Source organism: Microcebus murinus, chromosome 22 (assembly GCF_040939455.1).
Source record: "Microcebus murinus isolate Inina chromosome 22, M.murinus_Inina_mat1.0, whole genome shotgun sequence".
In the NCBI taxonomy this organism is placed as follows: Eukaryota; Metazoa; Chordata; class Mammalia; order Primates; family Cheirogaleidae; genus Microcebus; species Microcebus murinus.
The window spans coordinates 5,296,528-5,316,804 of record NC_134125.1 but is presented as its reverse complement, the minus strand read 5'-3'; the positions used below and the strand labels follow the sequence as shown (position 1 = coordinate 5,316,804).

General features: G+C 38.8%; 1 protein-coding gene across 1 annotated transcript in view; it reads right to left on the bottom strand.

Annotated features, from left to right (window-relative positions):
- Positions 1-20,046, bottom strand: part of MPHOSPH9 (M-phase phosphoprotein 9) — a 51,800-nt gene extending 31,754 nt beyond the window's left edge. Inside the window, exons 1-8 of the mRNA XM_075996494.1 lie at positions 19,941-20,046; positions 17,632-17,896; positions 14,969-15,122; positions 11,106-11,195; positions 10,362-10,885; positions 7,335-7,500; positions 3,077-3,170; positions 1,275-1,381 (exon numbers count right to left, since the gene is read on the bottom strand). Of these exons, the coding sequence (XP_075852609.1) occupies positions 1,275-1,381; positions 3,077-3,170; positions 7,335-7,500; positions 10,362-10,885; positions 11,106-11,195; positions 14,969-15,122; positions 17,632-17,738 (1,242 nt within the window). The 5' untranslated portion in view covers positions 17,739-17,896; positions 19,941-20,046. The remainder of the gene's footprint in view (positions 1-1,274; positions 1,382-3,076; positions 3,171-7,334; positions 7,501-10,361; positions 10,886-11,105; positions 11,196-14,968; positions 15,123-17,631; positions 17,897-19,940) is intronic.
- Between the last annotated feature and the right edge of the window lie 231 nt (positions 20,047-20,277).

Genomic DNA, 20,277 nt, shown 5'->3' with positions numbered 1-20,277 from the left:
AAAAAACTTAAGCTGGGCATGGTGGTGCAACACCCATAGTCCTAGCTACTCAGGAAGCTGAGGTGGGAGGATCACCTGAGCCCAGGTATTCAAAGTTACAGTGAGCTATGAGTGCACCACTGCACTTCAGCCTGGGTGACAGAGCAAGACCCCATCTCTTAAAAAAAAAAAAAAAAAAAAAATCCCAAACCCAAATCACCAATATTCTTGGTGGGCTGAAGAGAGTATGTTGGAAAAACACAGAGACCAATACTGAGTTGAAAGGAGAAAAGTGTAGGCCTCTGAGGAGAAGTTTTAGCCACTCTTATTTCACTTGTTTTTTTTTAAAAGTATGTAGAAGGAGTTATATGACAACAACATAAAAAACCTGTTTAAGTCTAAAAGCTCTTCCCATAATAAAATATAAATTCTAAAATGGTAAGAAAACATTATATCATTCTAATTCTTAAGTTTCTTTTGTTGGTAGAATATGAAATGGGAAGCCTTAAAACCGACGGCCTCTGACACGCACTGCTGGGCGAGAGGAAGTGCCAGGGAGCCCGGCAGCGGCAAAGCCTCCTGGGCTCCACGCACCACCCACCTCACCTCCCTCCCACTTCAAGGCTCTTTGTGTTCATCTCCTTCTTTTCCTCAAGTATAGAATGTAGGTTCCTTTCACTCTGCAATACTCTAATGCGTACACTGGTGTCCCCTTTGCCCCATCTGTACACATCACTCACTCTTATAAGTCTCCTAGTTACTTTAATTGTATCTCCTCTTTTCCCCAACCTACGCCCTCGTTACCTGATCAAAATACAGAAGTGAAATATGCATATTGATGATACAGACATACTGAACAGTTTTATTTCTTTGCTCAGAAACTCAAGAAGTTGACATTTCTTGCTCAAAGAAAATTAATACAACAAATTAAGTTGCTCATAATTATGGTACAAATGGATCAGTGGGAGGTGTAATAGGATGAAAAATCAATACCAGGTCTGGGAAAAGGCGAGGAAGTTAACAGCTGAGGACCTACTATATATAAATTAGTAGGTACAAACCATTTAATTTCACTAAACACTAACCAATATTTTTAAGTCCATTTTTAAGTTGTTTTCCTAAGATTACACAGGGAATAAATGACAAAGACAGAATTTGAAAACAGGTAAGTATGATTCTTAAGCCAATGCTTTTTTCCAGTATTTCAGAAGTTGAAAAATAAAAAATTTATAATGGAGTACTTAACAATTATAAAACACAAATACACACAAATATACAATGTGTTTTTAAGTTACCTGCCCGGATAACATATTTGTGGAGGACAACGGTACAAGAGTCTTCTCTAAAGTTTCAGGTAAAGAGTGATACGTGTCCTTCTCCTCTAGTTTCCAGTAAGTCAGTCCTAACGTGCACAAATACACAGAATAGAAAAATGTGAAGAAAGAACAAAGGCAGAAACTGGTTTTTGGCTATCTGGTTAAAGCAAGTTGAATTTTGATGGGAAAACGGTCACATTAATGCTTTACCATATAAGAGTCCTAACCTGATACTAATATTTAAAGCTGAAATATTATTAAAAGTCAAGATGAATTAGCACAACTTAAAATATATTTTAAAATAGATAATTTCTTTATGAATAGTACAGACATATGGAATCAATGTAAAGAATTCAATAATTCAAATGTTTACTGAGCACCTATAGTGCCAGGCTAGGGAGGTAGGAGGAATAAGAAATGAATAACAAGTAAATTACACCCTATATACAGTACATGAGAAGGTGGTAAGGCACTCTGATAAAATTCTAAAATAGGATTAAGGGCGTTTTGTAGTTGGGGAAGGCCAGACACTATTTTCAAATAGGCTGATCAGGGTTGGCTCATTGAGAGTATAACAATTAAGAGAGTTAGCCATTTTAGCCAAATATGAGGACATTCCCCTATAAGGAGGAGGGGGAAACATTTCAAAGAGAGGAAGCAGCCAATGCAAAAGTCCTAAGAACACATGTGGCATATTTGAGCAAACAGCCTCCTGCCCTAGCACAGAAAGGGAGAATACAGATGGACCCTGACCTATGATAGTTCAATTTACAAATTTTTGACTTTACAATGGTGCAAAAGCAATAGGCATTGAGTAGAAAATGTATCCATTTGTTAAGTACCCATGCAACCATTCTGTTTTTCACTTTCAGTACAGTATTCAATAAATTATATAAAATATTCAACACATAAATAGGCTTTACATTTGATGATTTTTACCAAATGTAGGCTAATGTAAATGTTCCGAGCACTCTTAAGGCCACATGAAGCTATGATGTTTGGCAGCATGGTATACTAAATGCATTTTCGACATCATATTTTCAACGTCCCATATTTATCAGGACATAATCCCGTCGTAAATCAAGGAGCATCTGTAGGTCAAAGAGGTATCAGGGCTGGACCAGCTGGGCCTTGAGGGTCTCTGTAAGGACTCTGGCTGTTATTCTGAGGGACACAGGCAGCCATTACAGAGTTCAGAGCAGAAGAGTCACATGATCTGACTTCTCTTTTAAAAGGATCACTTTGGCTACTATGTTGAGAACAGACTGAAGGGTAAGGGTGGAAGCAGGGAGGCTGCTTAGGAAGCTTACAGCCACCCAAGTGACAAATGAGGGGGACATCATTAGGGTGGTAGCGTGGAGGTGGTGAGAAGTGGTTGGATTCTGGAAATTTTTGCAAGGCAAAGCTGATTCATCCTGATGAACTGGATATGGGATATGGAAAAAAAAGGAGTCAGTATATAAAGCCATTAAGACTAGAATAAGCTCACCCTGGCATGTAAAAAGTGGCTCACGGAGGTTTTGAATTTGTTAATTCATTTTGGAGCACCTGAAAAAGGCTAAGATGATGTTTGCAGCTATTTGAGATAATTGTAAAAGTACTTCATTCTATCTTTACAGAACTTGCAACAAATTAAGAAAGTTAGAGCTACCAGAGGAACACCATAACACATAAAACACTTAGAAAACCACAATATATTGTATCTGATTATCACCCAATGATGAGAAATGTAGACAAGTTGTTTAAAAAAAAAAAACTGTTTAAAAACGTAAGTACCATACCTGTTCCTGAATCAGACATCCAAGAATTTGGAGTTTCATCTGGTTTACTGAGATAAAAACCACAAGGATGTGGAGCAGCAGCAGCAAAATCAGTCTACAATTCAAGAAAGAAAACTATTGGTTGACAGCTAAAAATCATTAGGCACAAATTGCTGACCCAAGAGGCAGGCATCAAACCCAGACAGAAACCTTCAGAGGGTTCATGAAGAAACAGGAAAGCCTGCTTTCCCCATGGTTATAAGAATGCAAAATGATAGGAATTAACAGTGAAGGATATTCTTTTCCTATATAATATAATTTACAAAAGTTTACTTTTTGTAAGTTATTTTCTCTGTGGTGCTAGAAGGAGAAAATTGGGGGCAAGTGTTATATAATGAGTTCAGATCTAAAATGTACTTATAATTTGTCACCTACTTACAAAAAAACTTGAGGTGCATAGAATTAAAGTCATTTAGTATTAAAGTTCATATAAAAGCCTTGAAAATTCATTTTTATAATTACAATTATTAGTATAAGTCAAATTAACTTTAAAAACCACAAATGAGCAATATAAACTTAAAATATTAGACTACTTATATACAAACAATTGGTTATTAGTCCCAGAAAAGGTTAAAAATGCCTACTTATCAATTCTAATAAAAATTCTGAGCAAATCTCTCCCCACAATATCTCTGACATTGTCACAAGAAATGTATTTACAGGCCAGGTGTGGTGGCTCACGCCTGTAATCCTAGCACTTTGGAAAGCCAAGGTGGGAGGATTGCTCAAGGTCAGGAGTTCAAAACCAGCCTGAGCAAGATCGAAACCCCGTTTCTACTAAAAACAGAAAACAATTAATTGGCCAACTAAAAATATATGGAAAAAATTAGCCAGGCATGGTGGTGCATGCCTGTAGTCCCAGCCACTTGGGAGGCTGAGGCAGTAGGATTGCTTGAGCCCAGGAGTTGGAGGTTGCTGTGAGCTAGGCTGATGCCATAGCACTCTAGCCTGGGCAATAGAGTGAGACTCTGTCTCAAAAAAAGAAAAAAGAAAAAAAAATATGTATATATATATACACATACACATACATATGGGTGTGTGTGTGTATGTATGTATGTGTGTGTGTGTGTGTATATATATATATGTTCTATTTGCTTACAACCATCCACAAACCCACTGTAAAAGTAAGAACACACTGAGAGGGTAACATTCTACCTGCCAAGAACAGGGATTAATCCATCAGCCATATAAGGTACCACTTAGCCTCTTTTACATTGAGAGAAATTCCTAAGCCATTTTTTGTCTCTTATAAAACTCCTACCTGTTTGAAGTTGTCTCAGTACTTAAGGCTGATAAAGATGACTGGAGCAGTCTAAGTCAAATAATCCCAAATGAAGTATTTTATCCTAGTCCCAATTCTGAGGTGCAAATTCCATGCTCTTGGCCGACACACACAGTGGCCTGGGCACTTATCTTACAGAGCTGCGTGCTGCGCTCTTCTGGGCAAACAAGGCATCCACTGAAGAAAACAGGCCTAGCTTTTAATGAAAAATAAAAGTAGGGTGCAGTGAAAAGCCTTTCTAAATGTAAACTCTCCAAGAAGCTGACCTAAGCCTAACAAAAGGACCTTCACTAGTTTCAATGTACTAGTCCATCTGAAAAACCTCCACAAAGTCCTTCAGCCTGTGAAATGCGAAAGTCAAGTCCGTCCAAGACAAAGGTCCAAAGAAACAAAGAACTACTTGAGCTTTCGAAAACCCTTTTGCTAAACAATGTACAATTTCAAGATGTACTTCAAAGTACCTATTACCCAAAATAAACTATTAATACCAATGTGTAAAAAGAAAATTGGATCAGAAGAGAATTCTGATGATAAGCATTCCTTGATTTACAAAGAAACTAAGAACAATGAGAAAAAAATGAGCAAATAAAGAGGAAAGTTCCAACTTTTGTAAATCCAGAATTATGAGGGTCAGAAATGCATTTCAGGAGTGCGGTGGGATTCACCAACCACCACAAGCACAAAATCATTTAAAGCTCAGAAATATCAAACAAATTTGATTTTCCCTAATGACTTAATACCAAATATATTACTCACCTAAAAAAAGGGAAAAATAAAGCTTGTGCAAGAGATGATCAATAAAGAGAAAGACTCAGAGGGAATCACTGCCTGCTCAGAGCCTCTACTCTACCCTACTAGTCATGCAAGGTTCTACTGTAGAAGGCTATTTCTCAGGCCACCTGAGGGAGAAAATCAGGCTAGGCCAGCAGTTCCCAGACTTTACTGCACATCAGATCACCTGAGGAGGTTTAAAACTCGTGATGCACAGATCATGCCCCACAGTGAAGAAGTCAGAACACCTGGGATCAGCAGTCAGGATAAGTAGATTTTTAAGTCTCCTCGGGTGATTCTAATATACTGCAAAGTTCAGGAACCCCTGGGCTGCATTAAATATATATTGAGTTACAAACAACAAAAGATAGCAAGAAAAACAGTGAATCCACCAAAGGACATAACCACAAACTCAAAATTTATCAGAAGTGGAAAAGTCACCATAGAGTTTCAGTTTTAACTTAAATTTAAAAAAACAGAAGAAAAGAAACTACCATGTATGACAACATTCTCCCTTTAAGCCAACCTGTTCCAATGAAAAAAAGCAATTTTTGCCCTAGTCTCCAAATGTTTTCATGCTATCGTAACAAAAAAGGATATACAATCCTTGATGGCATGTAGGGTCAAAACAGTACAACTACCAACACAGTAAACCAAAGGGCCTTTGTAGAACAGAACTACCGTCATGGTACTAAAGGGCTTTCCTAGGCCACAGAAGCTTTTGTGGTTCCTGCAGCTTTATTTATCTTCACCTTCCTCCTCCTCAACACAAACCTGAGAAAGTTCAAAGAATGGCACTATTAGGAAGCCTAAATATCATGAATTGAAGAAAGAAAATTTATTGACATAAAAGATAAATAGTGCCTTATGAAGGCTGAGGGCAATCTTCTTATGACTTCTTTAATAAATCTTTTTCATAGGATGATGGAAAGACTATGTTTAGATGATCAAGATATGATCAATTTCTAAAGGTATCTGGTTTGTAGAGAGATTAGATTTTGCAATTTCAACATATATGTTAAACAATGCTAATCTGTGACAATATAGGCCAGTAAGTGCTATAAATATGTATTAAAACTTAATTAAATTTCTTACAATTTGGATTATAAATTCAGAATTGTCTAAATTTCAACTTTTCATTTTTTTTTTTTTTTTGAGACAGAGTCTTCTCTGTCACCCAGGCTACAGTGCCGTGGGGTTAGCATAGCTCACAGCAACCTCAAACTCCTGGGCTCAAGTGATCCTCCTGTCTCAGCCTCCTGAGTAGCTGAGACTACTGGAAGCACCACCATGCCCAGCTAATTTTTTCTATTTTTAGTAGAGATGGGGTCTCACTCTTGCTCAGGCTGGTCTCAAACTCCTGGCCTCAAGTGATCATCCTGCCTCAGCCTCTCAGAGTGCTGGGATCGTGAGCCTCCCAGACGTGAGCCACTTCACCTGGACTATACTTTTTTTTTTTTTATGAAGGCTTCTTAAAGTATTCAATACATACAGTATTACTTCTTACAACCTGATAGTAATATAAATTATTTGAAGGTTTCTTAAAAACAATTAAATGGATTATTTTCTGGCAATGTAAACATGTGCAGTACAAACAGAAAGAGGACCTTTATAAATGATTCATTTTTCACAGTATTTTATCCATCATTAGCTTTGATTTCCAGCTTACTAAAGAAGCAATACTCAAGGCTGGGCGCGGTGGCTCACGCCTGTAATCCTAGCTCTCTGGGAGGCCGAGACGGGTGGATTGCTCGAGGTCAGGAGTTCGAAACCAGGCTGAGCAAGAGTGAGACCCCCATCTCTACTATAAATAGAAAGAAATTAATTGGCCAACTAATATGTATAGAAAAAATTAGCTGGGCATGGCAGCGCATGCCTGTAGTCCCAGCTACTTGGGAGGCTGAGGCAGTAGGATCACTTGAGCCCAGGAGATTGAGGTTGCTGTGAGCTAGGCTGATACCATGGCACTCACTCTAGCCTGGACAACAAAGTGAGACTCTGTCTCAAAAAAAAAAAAAAAAAAAAAAAGAAGCAATACTCATAGCAAATCATTATTTGCAATCCTATCAGACACCAAGAGAAAGATTTGTAAATGAACAAATTAACAATACCAAAGAAAGGGAAAAATATTGTTGATAAAACATGTAGTAAGCCCAGCATAATCACCGGTAGAGGAAGCATGCCAGAAGAAAGTGACTGATCACCTACTCTCTCAGTTGGTGGTTTCTTGCTTTGCTCATTTCCTGGCTTAGATCTTGAACATTCGTCTTCTGCATGTGCTCTCTTTGGTTGGTTCTGCTTCAGCTTTTGTGCCCATGATGTTACAGATTTACTATTTAAAAAGAAAAATCAAATTTCAATGCTGTCATTACCATATAAAGCTAAACACTAATAGCTACTGTGTCAGAAGAAAATGGTTTGAATTTTTTTTTAGTGAAAAGATGATGGATTTTTATTATTAAATAATTCACTTTCTTTTTTCAATTTCTTACTATCAAAGGCAAAGTAAACAAAAAGACTATTCATGACCAGCCTAGGCAACATCTCTACAAAAAATGTTGAAGGCCTGGTGTGGTGGCTCACGCCTGTAATCCTAGCACCCTGGGAGGCTGAGGCAGGCTGATCGTTTGAGCTCAGGAGTTCGAGATCAGCCTGAGCAAGAGCAAGACCCTGTCTCTATTAAAAATAGAAATTAGCTGGACAACTAAAATATATATGCATATATAAAAAAAAATTAGCTGGGCATAGTGGCGCATGCCTGTAGTCCCAGCTACTTGGGAGGCTGAGGCAGGAGGATCACTTGAACTTTCTTTGAGCTAGACTGATGCCACGGCACTCTAGCCCAGGCAACAGAGTTAGACTCTGTTTAAAAAAAAAAAAAAAAAAAAATTTTTTAAAAAATGAGCCTGGTGTGGTGGTGCATGCCTATAGTCCAATGGGTGCCTAAGGTGAGAGGATCACTTGAGCTCAGGAGTTCAAGGCTGTGGTGAGCTGTGATGGCACCACTGCACTCCAACCTGGGAGACAGAGTGAGACTGTCTCTAAAAAATAAAATAAAAAAATAAATAGACTAACAGTAATTAACAATACATGGCATTTGTAGCTATAAAACAAAAACCACCACATTTATATCCCCCCATATGCTAAAACTCTCTCTATAGTAAAAGCATATTTATTAGCATATTTATATTAACATTTAGTAAATAAGATTTGTGTTGCTATATAGCTAAATACCTTACTTTAGATGATACATTTCAGAGACATAAAACTGAAAAATTAGAATAAACTACAAAATTTTATAAGATTATTTGTCTTACAAACATTCAGCCAGTTTACTAAAAAGTCTCCCAAGTCATCAAAATGTCATTAAACTTACAAAAATTCTTCTTATATATAAAAAACATAAAATTGAGTATGCCTGTATATAATTTTTTTTTTTTTTTTTTTTGAGACAGAGTCTCGCTTGTTGCCCAGGCTAGAGTGAGTGCCATGGCATCAGCCTAGCTCACAGCAACCTCAAACTCCTTGGGCTCAAGCAATCCTTCTGCCTCATCCTCCCGAGTAGCTGGGACTACAGGCATGCGCCACCATGCCCGGCTAATTTTTTCTATATATATTAGTTGGCCAATTAATTTCTTTCTATTTATAGTAGAGACGAGGTCTCGCTCTTGCTCAGGCTGGTTTCGAACTCCTGACCTTGAGCAATCCGCCCGTCTCGGCCTCCCAGAGAGCTAGGATTACAGGCGTGAGCCACCGAGCCCGGCCTTGTATATAATTTTTGGTTACAAATCACATGACGTGGCCGGGCGTGGTGGCTCACGCCTGTAATCCTAGCACTTTGGGAGGCCGAGGCGGGCGGATTGCTCAAGGTCTGGAGTTCGAAACCAGCCTGAGCGAGACCCCGTCTCTACCAAAAATAGAAATAAATTAATTGACGAACTAAAAATATATATACAAAAAATTAGCCGGGCATAGTGGTGCATGCCTGTAGTCCCAGCTACTCGGGAGGCTGAGGCAGTAGGATCGCTGAGCCCCGGAGATTGAGGTTGCTGTGAGCCAGGCTGACGCCACGGCACTCACTCTAGCCTGGGCAACAAAGTGAGACTCTGTCTCAAAAAAAAAAAAAAAAAATCACATGACGTGTGTGACAAAATTGCACTATTGATACAGTCCTGTCCTCTAACTTTTGGCAGGTTTATAATGACTAGAAAGTAAAGGCATTTTTCCGGCAAGACTTCCTTTAAGAGTTTAGTAATCTTGGCCAGGCGCGGTGGCTCGTGCCTGTAATCCTAGCACTCTGGGAGGCCGAGGCAGGTGGATCACTCAAGGTCAGGAGTTTGAAACCAGCCTGAGCGAGACCCTGTGTCTACTAAAAATAAAAAGAAACTAATTGACCAACTAAAAATATATATACAAAAAATGAGCCGGGCATGGTGGCACATGCCTATAGTCCCAGCTACTCGGGAGGCTGAGGCAGCAGGATAGCTTGAGCCCAGGAGACTGAGGTTGCTGTGAGCTAGGCTGATGCCACGGCACTCACTCTGGCCTGAGCAACAAAGTAAGACTCTATCTCAAAAAAAAAAAAAAAGAGTTTAGTAGTCTTATAACATTGCTAATGGGAAGAAAGTCATTTGTCCCTAGTATATAGTGTGCTTTGTTTATTTTGATTTTCTACATGCAACAAATAAAATACTTTTTTTTTGAGGCAGGTCTCACTGTACTGTCCCAGAGTGGTCTCGAACTCCTGGGCGTCAGTAATCCTCCTGCCCCAGGCTCCGAGTAGCTGGGACTACAAGAGCATGCCACTATGTCCCACAAAAGACTTTGATTTTTTTTTTCTTTTTTTCTGGTAGAGATGAAGGGAGGGGTTCACCACATTGCTACTGTGCCTGGCCAAGACTTAGATTTGACAGTAAAACTGATAAATGTTCAAATACATCTCATCCTATTCTAGTCCAACTAAAAAGAACTCTATTTACTAGATTATAAATGTCATAAACAGGCCAGGCACAGTAGCTCACACCTGTAATCCTAGCACTTTAGAAACCCAGGCATTTGAGGCTGCAGTGAGCTACGATAGCACCACTGCACTCTAACCCAGACAACAGAGCAGAAAAACTGTCTCAAAAACAAAACCAAAAAAAACAGGTAATAAACAAATAAAACTCCCTTCAATGGAGAAATTCTACTTACCTATTTGTTTTTCCACTGTATACTTCAGAAATCTTATTTTCACCAAGAAAATTATGTTCAAATTCACCAGGAAAAATGGAAATATCTTCCTTTAAAGATGCACCAAACTCTTCAGTAGTCTGTATATAAAAACCCTTGTTTTTCACACTGTCTACCAGCGAATCAGACTGAACCACAGGTGCTACGTACTGTCCTTTAGAAACGTCTGTGTGCTCCATGAACTCTTTAGGGTCTTTAAGTTTGTATGTATTTAACTCTGAGACACAAAAAGTACCATACCCACTGCTCACTGAGCTACTGTCCATGTTACAGTCTGGTTGTGATGAGGACGTTTCTTGATGCATTTCAGTTTCTTTAGATTTAGGGTAACTGATAACAGATTCATTTCTCTCACTGTTTTCAGAAAAAAAACCCATTTGACTTTCTGATGATACTTGTTTGCATGAAGAACTTCTATCATAGGAAGCCCAAGAAGTATCACTCGTCTGTAATTTGACTAAATTTTTTATCTCCTCTTGTATACGCTGGAAATAAAAAGTTATAGATTTGGATAAGAAAGTATATTATTAAATTATCACATTTTCATAAATGTTATGAAAATGTTTCAAAATATGACAAAATATTACTCTGATAGATATTATGCTTTATCTTTAGTTTCTAAACAAAATTGATATGATGTATTAATTGGTTTTTCTGCAAATCTTATAAATATAAAAAAACAAATCAAAGTAAATGACAACTTACTTGAATTTGGTTGTGGAACTGTTCCTGCTGGGCAACTATCTGTTCTTGGCATTGTTTTTCGACCAAATTGAATAGTTGTAACCACCTGGTCTATTAAATTATAAAATATCTTAGTTAAAAATAATTTTTAATTTACTATTTCATAGAAAAACTCCTCCAGTGAAAAAGGGCCCCTTCATATTTTTAAATGTAAAATTTATAAGCCAGATTAAACAAATAGTCATAAAAATATATTTAATGCAAAATATCCAAGGACATAGGCTTAGGTACCTCTCTCTTATGTAACCTGTGATCTGGGTACACCTTATTTTCAAATGGAATCTTAATTTGATGTCATCTGCTATCATATCTGATTAATCAAGAACTGGTAGTTACACTTTATATTTGTCTTAAGTTCCTCATTCCTTTCCTCAAAACAGCTAATGATTTTCTTGAACACTAACATGTACCCAGAAAAAGTATCCTACATCCTAAAATAAGAAATGGTTTGGTATTATAAGAATTTAACCCCTAATTTATTTGTCAAATATAAGACCCTTTTAACATCAGATATTAAAGTGTTTCAAAGCAATGCAGAGCTGGGAAAAAAAAGGAATGAAAAAGTGACTTAGAAAACCAATGGAATAACACTTATTGGGTGTTGGGGGGGGAGGAGGGGAGGAGTATATAAAACCACCATGAGTAAGATGTGCAACATTTGGGGGATGGACATGCTTGAAGCTCTTACTCGAGGGGGGAGAGGGACTTGGGCAATATAAGTAACCTTAACACTTGTACCCCCATAATACACTAAAAAAAAAAAATCAAAGGAAAAAAAAAAAAAAGAAAGAAAACCAATGGAACTGGCCTGTAACTCCCTTCACAGCCCCGTTTTAGGTCACGGTCCACCCTGACTCAAAGAGCACTGTCGGCCGGGCTCAGTGGCTCACGCCTGTAATCCTAGCACTCTGGGAGGCCAAGGCTGGTGGATTACTTGAGGTCAGGAGTTCTAAACCAGCCTGAGCAAGAGTGAGACCCCATCTCTACTATAAATAGAAAGAAATTAAGTGGCCAACTAATATATATAGAAAAAATTAGCCGGGCATGGTGGCACATGCTTGTAGTCCCATCTACTGGGGAGGCTGAGGCAGGAGAATTGCTTGAACCCAGGAGTTTGAGGTTGCTGTGAGTTAGGCTGACATGACGGCACTCACTCTTTGTTGCCTGGGCAACAAAGCAAGACTCTGTCTCAAAAAAAAAAAAAAAAAAAAGAGTACTGTCCTAACTAAACTATGCCAAAACATGGCAAGAGAGGGGGCCTGAAGCTCTCCAGAAGGATAAATTCATCTCAAGGCTGGTATCCTTTCAGTAACAGACTGTATGCAATAATACCCAATATCATTAAGTAGCTACCATGAAAACTAGCTTCCCTGTTTAAAACCTTTCAATGTCTTTCCACTCCTAATCCTTCTTTACAGGACTCTGCACTATTTGGCTCCTACACACCTCCAACTTCACCCCGCCCCCTCTGTCCCTTGCTTGCAATCCGTCTGCCCCGTGGGCCTCTCTCTGTTCCTTGAGCATGCCAGAACTGTCTCCACCTCACAAGGGGGAGAGGGTACTTGCCCTGCCCTCTACCTGGAAAGCTTTTCCTGCACCTGACGTGACTAGTGTCTTCCCATCTGACAATTTCAGCCTGTCACCTCTCCAACCACCCTAACAGTTCCTCTCTTTCCCATCACCCTGTCTACTTCCTTCACAGTGTTTACCACAATCAGTAAGTATCTCATTTGTTCACTGTTACCTGTCTGTCTCCACCCCTCCCACTCTAACTCACAGCTCTCCACTAATCTGTGTGGTCCTGGACTAATTAATTTATTTGTGCCTTAGTTTCCAAATTTATAAAATGGAAATAATATCTCATAGGTCCCCAAGAGGATTTAATTTTAAATTTAAAGATGGTACATGTGAAGCAGTGATCTCAATGGAGAGGGAACTGCATTTTAGAAATCTGTGAGGTCATGGTCTTCACAAAAGCAGGGGGCATCATTGGCATGTAGTGGGAAGGGTCCAAGTATGCAAATCATAGGACAGTCCCCCACAAGGAACAGCTATCCTGTGTCTATATTATAAAATAAATATCTTGCACAGCTCTCAAATTACCAAAAACAAACAAGTTTTGGAATTTCATCAGAAATTGGTCACCCTTTCAGTAAAGCATGTCACCAGGGGACATGCTGCTCACACTACCTGGATCATCAACACATCACACTGTATCGATCTGTGTTTGCAGCTGCTGTACTCACACAGAATCTATGTACAGGTCAACATCAGACTACTTCATTGTGTCTTCCAATGAAGAAGTGATAGAGCATTTATATATTTTAACTTTTAGTCCTTCTTTATACCACATTTACAGTAGTATATTGATTTTTTAAAGTGGGTACAGGTAGGTTATATTATCTATGAATGTCCTAGCTACTCAGGAGGTTCACTTAAGCCCAGGAGTTTGAGACTGCAACATCAACTATGATGCTGCCACTGAGCTCTAGCTTGGGTGACAGAGCAAGACTCTGTCTCAATCAGTCAATCCCATAAAAATATATAAATTCAAGAAATTTTACTGAAATGGCCAGAAGTATATGCCATATTATGTACAAGTTAAATATATATATATATACATATGTGTATATATGTATATATTTATTTATATTTTGAGACAAAGTCTCGCTCTGTCACCTTGGTAGAGTGCAGTGGCATCATCATAGCTCACTGCAGCCTCGAACTCCTGAGCTCAAGTGACCCACCTGCCTCAGCCTTCCGGGTAGCTGCGACTACAGGTGCTTGCCACCACACCCAGCTAAGTTTTCTAATTTTTGTAGAGATGGGGTCTCATTCTTGCTCATGCTGGTCTCAAATTCCTGACCTCTGCCATTCTCCTGCCTCAACTTCCCCAAATGCTAGGATTATAGGTGTGAGCCACCTCATCAGGCTAACATTCCATTTTTAATCTCATCATTTACAATGCCATTTTATAGGTCTTTGGAATTAGCACATACTGATTGTTTTATGGAAAAAAATACTAAAAGTATATAAACTCAATTTTTAAAGTATATTCTAACAGTCATTTTTATAACTTCAATAATCATGGATAATACATATAAGTAATTACACTAAGCAGTGGCTGCTACTGAATTCTTAAACCAGGTAATGTTTCATTCCACTTACTCTATATATTGAAAACGACACAAATTATGGTTCTAAAAGCATAATTAATTAGTACTAAGTAAAGAGTTTAATAATGTTTTACACATTTCTATAAAGCATTACCAAATCTAGTGCTGGGAAAGTCTACCTTCAGCATTATTCTATGAAATAAAATTTACATAAGCATTCTTTTAATTGTTAAAATTTTACATCACAATTTAACCCAAACAAAGAACCACTGATCTGAAAGCAACAGAATGCAATATATCATAGCTGAAGGTAATATGTTACTAAATAGAAGCCTTAATTTATAATTAGAACATTCAAAATATTTCAAAGTGAATTTGGGTTTTTCCAAAATGGTAACAATTCCATATAAGTTACTTAAAATATTATGATTACTAACATTTTAATAATTTTCAGATTCTCAGTTCTCTGAAAAGACATTTTAGTTCACATTTAATATACAAATTAGTATGTCTAATCACATGTATCTAAAAAAAAATACTTTTGATTACCTTTTCCACATTTGTTCAATCTTGTTCCCCAATTAATATACTTGACATGTTAGCAATAACTTAATTGTCATGCTCTTCAGGACATAAGTTTGTAATAATTCAGAGTTTAGTAAAGGTATGTTTAAATATAATTAAAATTCCAAAAACAAAACAAGATACCTCACAGTTTTTCCAAAGTTCCGAGTCAGTCTTTCCACTGTTTTGTAGCTCTTGCATTAAAGAAGTCAGGACTTCAACTGTCCCTTGAATGACAGATGGTCTGGTCTTCCCTGAGAAAGAGGATACCCCGTTTGTACTAAGGTGGGGACTACTTCTGTTGAAACATAAATAATTCAAATGGTTTTCTTCATTCTACCAAAGTGTTGAATAATTCAGCAGTTCAAGATTTAGCAGAGCAGTACAAAACCACTGATATTTAATCCTTCTAATGGCACCTCATTTGTTGATAAGTTTGTCCACAAAAGGGAAATAACAGTGAAAAGACAGCACTGTTTTTTAAGAACACAAGAGAAAGACCTCTAGAAGTGAGAGAACACTGCAAAGTATCAGCAGAAAATAAAGTTTGTGCTAAGCAGTAAGGAAAATGTCCAGCTTCTCTGATCTAAATTATTCCAGAGGATTATCTCACCCCACTTTAAGAATAGCCCTTCATTGTGTAGTTGGGATTCTTTCTCTACTGCCTAGAATTACAGTCAAATTCCATTAATTGGATCCCCTTAATTTGGTGTGATAAGCTGATGCTTATCTCTGTGCTATCGCTGAATAAAAGGTGCACCAAGCAAATTAGCAGCAAACAATCACGACCTGTTTAGCCTACTTGTGTGTAAAATAGCACTGCGTCCTTCCAGGAGGACTGCTCTTCTAAAGTTGAGATGAGTTTACTTCAGATGTGTTTTATAAACAAAGTATAATTCAGGACATTAAAATTTGTTTAAAATCCAGCCACCGAAAGGTCATTTTCATTTCTTTATTGCAGGATACTCTGCTTTGTTTCACAAATAATTTTTTAAAAAGAGAACACTAATGAAAATAGTAAAATTATAAAGTTAGGAGCAGATAAAATATTAATAAAAATTCAAAGGAAAGAACAACATAACATGTTGTGGATAAGAGTTTACATAGTAGCAATAATTGAGTTTAAATGTGGCCAATTTAACTGTCAATCATGATGAAAGGGAGACAAGTTCAATTATATAACTTTCATTATCAAGGCATATTTAGGTTCCTCCAGAAAAAAAATCAAACAGTATGTTCTAAAGGGAATTTCTTCTAGAACTGGACTTTAAAGGGGCCACAAAGTGATTCAAGAAACAAAATGTGCGGCCAATTTTTAGCAAGTACATATATATTACTGTAGCAGACATCTATTTTGGACCATTTTCCATGTTTTTTAAAATTTCCTCTCACCCTACTTTAATTTATGCTTTCTCATTTTATTTTACATATTCTTCTAAGCTGTCTTAACTTCCTCCTGAAAAGGGCAGAGAATGAACAATTTTAAAAAGCAATTTATTTATTATACACAATTAAGCTGGGTGTGGTGCACCTGTAGCCCCAGCCATGCAGGAAGCTGAGGTGGGAAGATCCCTTGAGCCAGGAGTTGGAAGCGGCAGTGAGCTATGGCTGTGCCACCGCACTCCAACCTGGACGGCAGAGACCTCATCTCTAAAAAATAAAATAAAATAATAATGATAACAAAGTTATTTGCCTCTTTACCAGGAAGTCTCAGACTGCTGTGTTTTCCCCTTCTTGTACCTTCTCTTTATAGGTGATCTCCTCTCTGATGGTCCCTGCCTCTTTGCTATTTCTAAGCTACTATAAATTTAGAAACCAAATAATCAAGCTTGGCAGACTATGTGCAAATTGAAAGTAAACAGGCTCTGATTAAAAACAAACCAACCATGATATCTGTGCTGGGAACCATAAAAAAATTTAAAAACAACCAACCATGGAATAGTTTAAAAATAAAATGCATGAAGCACATTGTTTGATAACATCTATTTTGTCTACTCAGACTCTGTTTTTTGCTTACTTCCTATAACATTCAACTTTAATTGCTATTAATACTTTCCAGATTGGTGAAGTATTTCTGTAATATAAAACATTATTTGTACCATTAATTTAAAAATACATAAATAATACTTAAGCAATTAAACCTTAAAGATATGCTTGTAATTTACCAAAAACAAAAGAAGTGGCCAGAAGCAGTGGCTCACGCCACTGCACTAGCAGTGCACAATCCTAGCACTCTGGGAGGCCGAGGCAGGAGGATTGCTCAAGGTCAGGAGTTCAAAACCAGCCTGAGCGAGACCCTGTCTCTACTATAAAAAAAATTGAAAGAAATTAATTGGCCAACTAATATATATAGAAAAAATTAGCTGGGCATGGTGGCGCATGCCTGTAGTCCCAGCTACTCGGGAGGCTGAGGCAGCAGGGTTGCTTGAGCCCAGGAGTTTGGGGTTGCTGTGAGTTAGGCTGATGCCCTGGCCCTCACTCTAGCCTGAGCAATAAAGCAAGACTCTGTCTCAAAAAAAACAAAAACAAAAACAAAAGAAGTGTAAAGGAAACTGCAACTAGCAAAACACATTCTTTTTACAATGTTCCTCATGTAAAAGCACATTTCTTGGAGTAATGAAAAACACAAAAGGACTGAAACTATTCTTAACTTAAATAACTGTCCCTGAATAGTTCCCAATCATAATTGTTTTTAAAAAAACAAATATAAGTCAGTAACTATAACACTATTTGGATAAGTTGGTAAACTATGCAAATAAAGCTATTTTGATTTGCTGTGACATTAAAGAATATCTAACCCTTCTTACCTATTGGTATTTAAGTTCGGTCCAAAAGAATGGGGAAAATTTTTGATATCAGATTCTACAGAAGATGAAGTTTTCTGTAAGGTTTCCACCAAGTCAAAATCTCCCATAATGCACAGAAATTGTTATACTCTCTTATTGGAAAATAAAGATTCTTTGACTGTTTGAGGAAACTGAATCCGTGTCATCTTCAGATGCTTCATCGTCTACCGGCATTTTCAGTTGCTAACATTCAGAACCACGAAATATCCTAAACTTCCAAGAGAGTCTGAAAATGAATGAGGAAAAAAAATACTACTATAAAAAGTCACTAAACCTAGCAAATGTCTTTTCATGGCTTTGGGAATCTTGACTTCTTTCATACAAATTTACATCAAGGATAGCAACATAATTCATAATAGCCAAAATGTTATCAAATATCCATTAATGGATGAATGGATAAACAAATGTGGATTATCCATATAATGGAACATTATGTAGCAACAAAAAGGAATGAAACATGCTACAATGTAGATGAACATTGAAAACATTATATAAATAAAAGAACGACACAAACGACCACATACTGTATGATTTCAGTTCTATAAAATATCTTGAATAGGCAAATCCATAGAGACAAAGTAGATTAATGGTTGCCAAGAGCTGGGGAAAGGAGAGAATGGGAGTGACTGCAGTTGGTACGGGGTCTCTTTTTGGGGTGATGAAAAAGTTCTGGAATTAGATAGTGGTGAGGGTTGTACAACCTTGTGAATATATTAAAAACCATTCAATTGTACACTTTTAAAAGGGTGAATTTTATGGTATGTGAACTATATAGTGCCAAAAGATCTACATTAAAAGTGATTTGCAAAAGTAGCATCATATTTTTTATGTCATATTTCAGAATTTTACATGTTTAATTATCAAAGTTCTAGACACAATTCTAATATGTAACAATTGGAATACTTACAGGCCTTGTTCATTTGTTTAATAAATACATGTTGGTTTACTTAGTGAATAGAAGAACTGAACTACTGCATATTAATTTGCATTAAAAAGAGCCAATTAAACACAGTTGCCTCCTCACTGGCTGAACCAATAGTTTGCACTATATGATCTTTTGTTTCTGTGCACTTATTACTCCTTAAAAATAAACTATTTGCCAGGCTAACTAAAATTTCACTGAAGCTGGGTATACAGTGGCAAATTGGCTATAACAAATCAAACAATACGCCTCCTTCATATTGGGAATTCACACATTTAAAAAGGCGAGAGCAAGAGAAAAGGAAGGAAAAAAAAAAACCTCTGCTGCTTACAAAATGAAAAGTTTAGAAGAGTGCAATAGAGGAAAATTATCTATTATTTCGGTTCCTCTAGATTCCCACTTTTCTAGGGCCTGGTTTTATAAAACCACTACATAAAAAAAAAAAAAAAAAAAAAAAAACCAACCCACATCAGCTCATCAAGGAACCATTTCCTTGAGGGACAGGTGTGAAAGCGAAGGGTAACTGGACCCAACTAAGCGAATTTCTCCCCAGGGGCTCAGCGCATCGCCAACGACAAATGGGGCACTGAGAAAGTCAGGGGCTGCCCTTTCCAACTGGCGACAGAAATACCTGGATTCCAATCACCTTGCCCTATACCGGGAAAACACAAGCTCTCCAGGGAGGGCGATCTGCAACCCCATCTGTTATTTCCCCCGCTGAGGCGATCCGGATGCAGTAGATCCGGATGGAAAACCACTAGAAATTCAAGGATGCTTCTCCAGTGGGGGTAGGGTACGGGGTGGGGGAACATTAAAGGGAAAAGAAGGCGAGCGCGGGGAGAGAAGGGTGGCTTCAGAGGAGCTGAGGCCAGGTCTTGCCATTCTCGAGCTCACAGCCCGACCTCAGCGGCTGGTGGCGGCTTATCGGGTCCAACTGGGAAGGCGAGGGAGAACCCACGCAGTCGCCTAAACCACGGAGAGCGGAGAGGACGCAGAGGAAGCCACCGCTCCAGCAAGGACAACCGTGACTCCAAAAGGAAGCCGAGGCACCTAGTCCAAAGGAAAAAAAAAAAACCCACAAGGCCCCCCCCCCCGCCCCTTGAGGAGGGCGCTCTGCGATTGGGCCGCGCGGGTGTCACTCTAAGACACAGAGCCTAGAAAAGGCGCTCGGCAGCCCCGCAGACCCCTCACACACCGGAGGACTCCGGTAGGGTCGCGTCACCTGGCAGTGGTCTCCCCTCACTCTGGCCCCCTCAGTACACTCAAAGGTCCGTTAAGACAGTGTCTCCTAAGTCTCATCCCCTGTACCCCGCAGCCGGCAGCTCCCCGCAGACCGGTGGCCGCTTACCTGGCCGCCGCTCCAGCTGCCGATGTCACGGTACAGCAAGCGGCCTCGCGCGACCGTTAAACTCGAGAGAGCGTGCGCGCGCCCAGCGCCTCGCCAGCGATTGGCTGCTGGGAAGGGGGCGGAGACAGCCGAGCGCGGAGGGCGCGTCCTCCCCTTCTGCGCCTCTCCAGCCAAAGAGGAAGGTCCAACACCGGGGGAGTGACCGGAGGGATGGGACGGCGGTCAAGTTGCCCCCTCTGATTGGCTCTCTGGGAACCTGCCGCTAACACGCGGGAAAGACGCTTCAGCTTTGCGCATGCGCAGTTGGCAAGAATGAGCCTCAGGCCGGTGAGGGAAC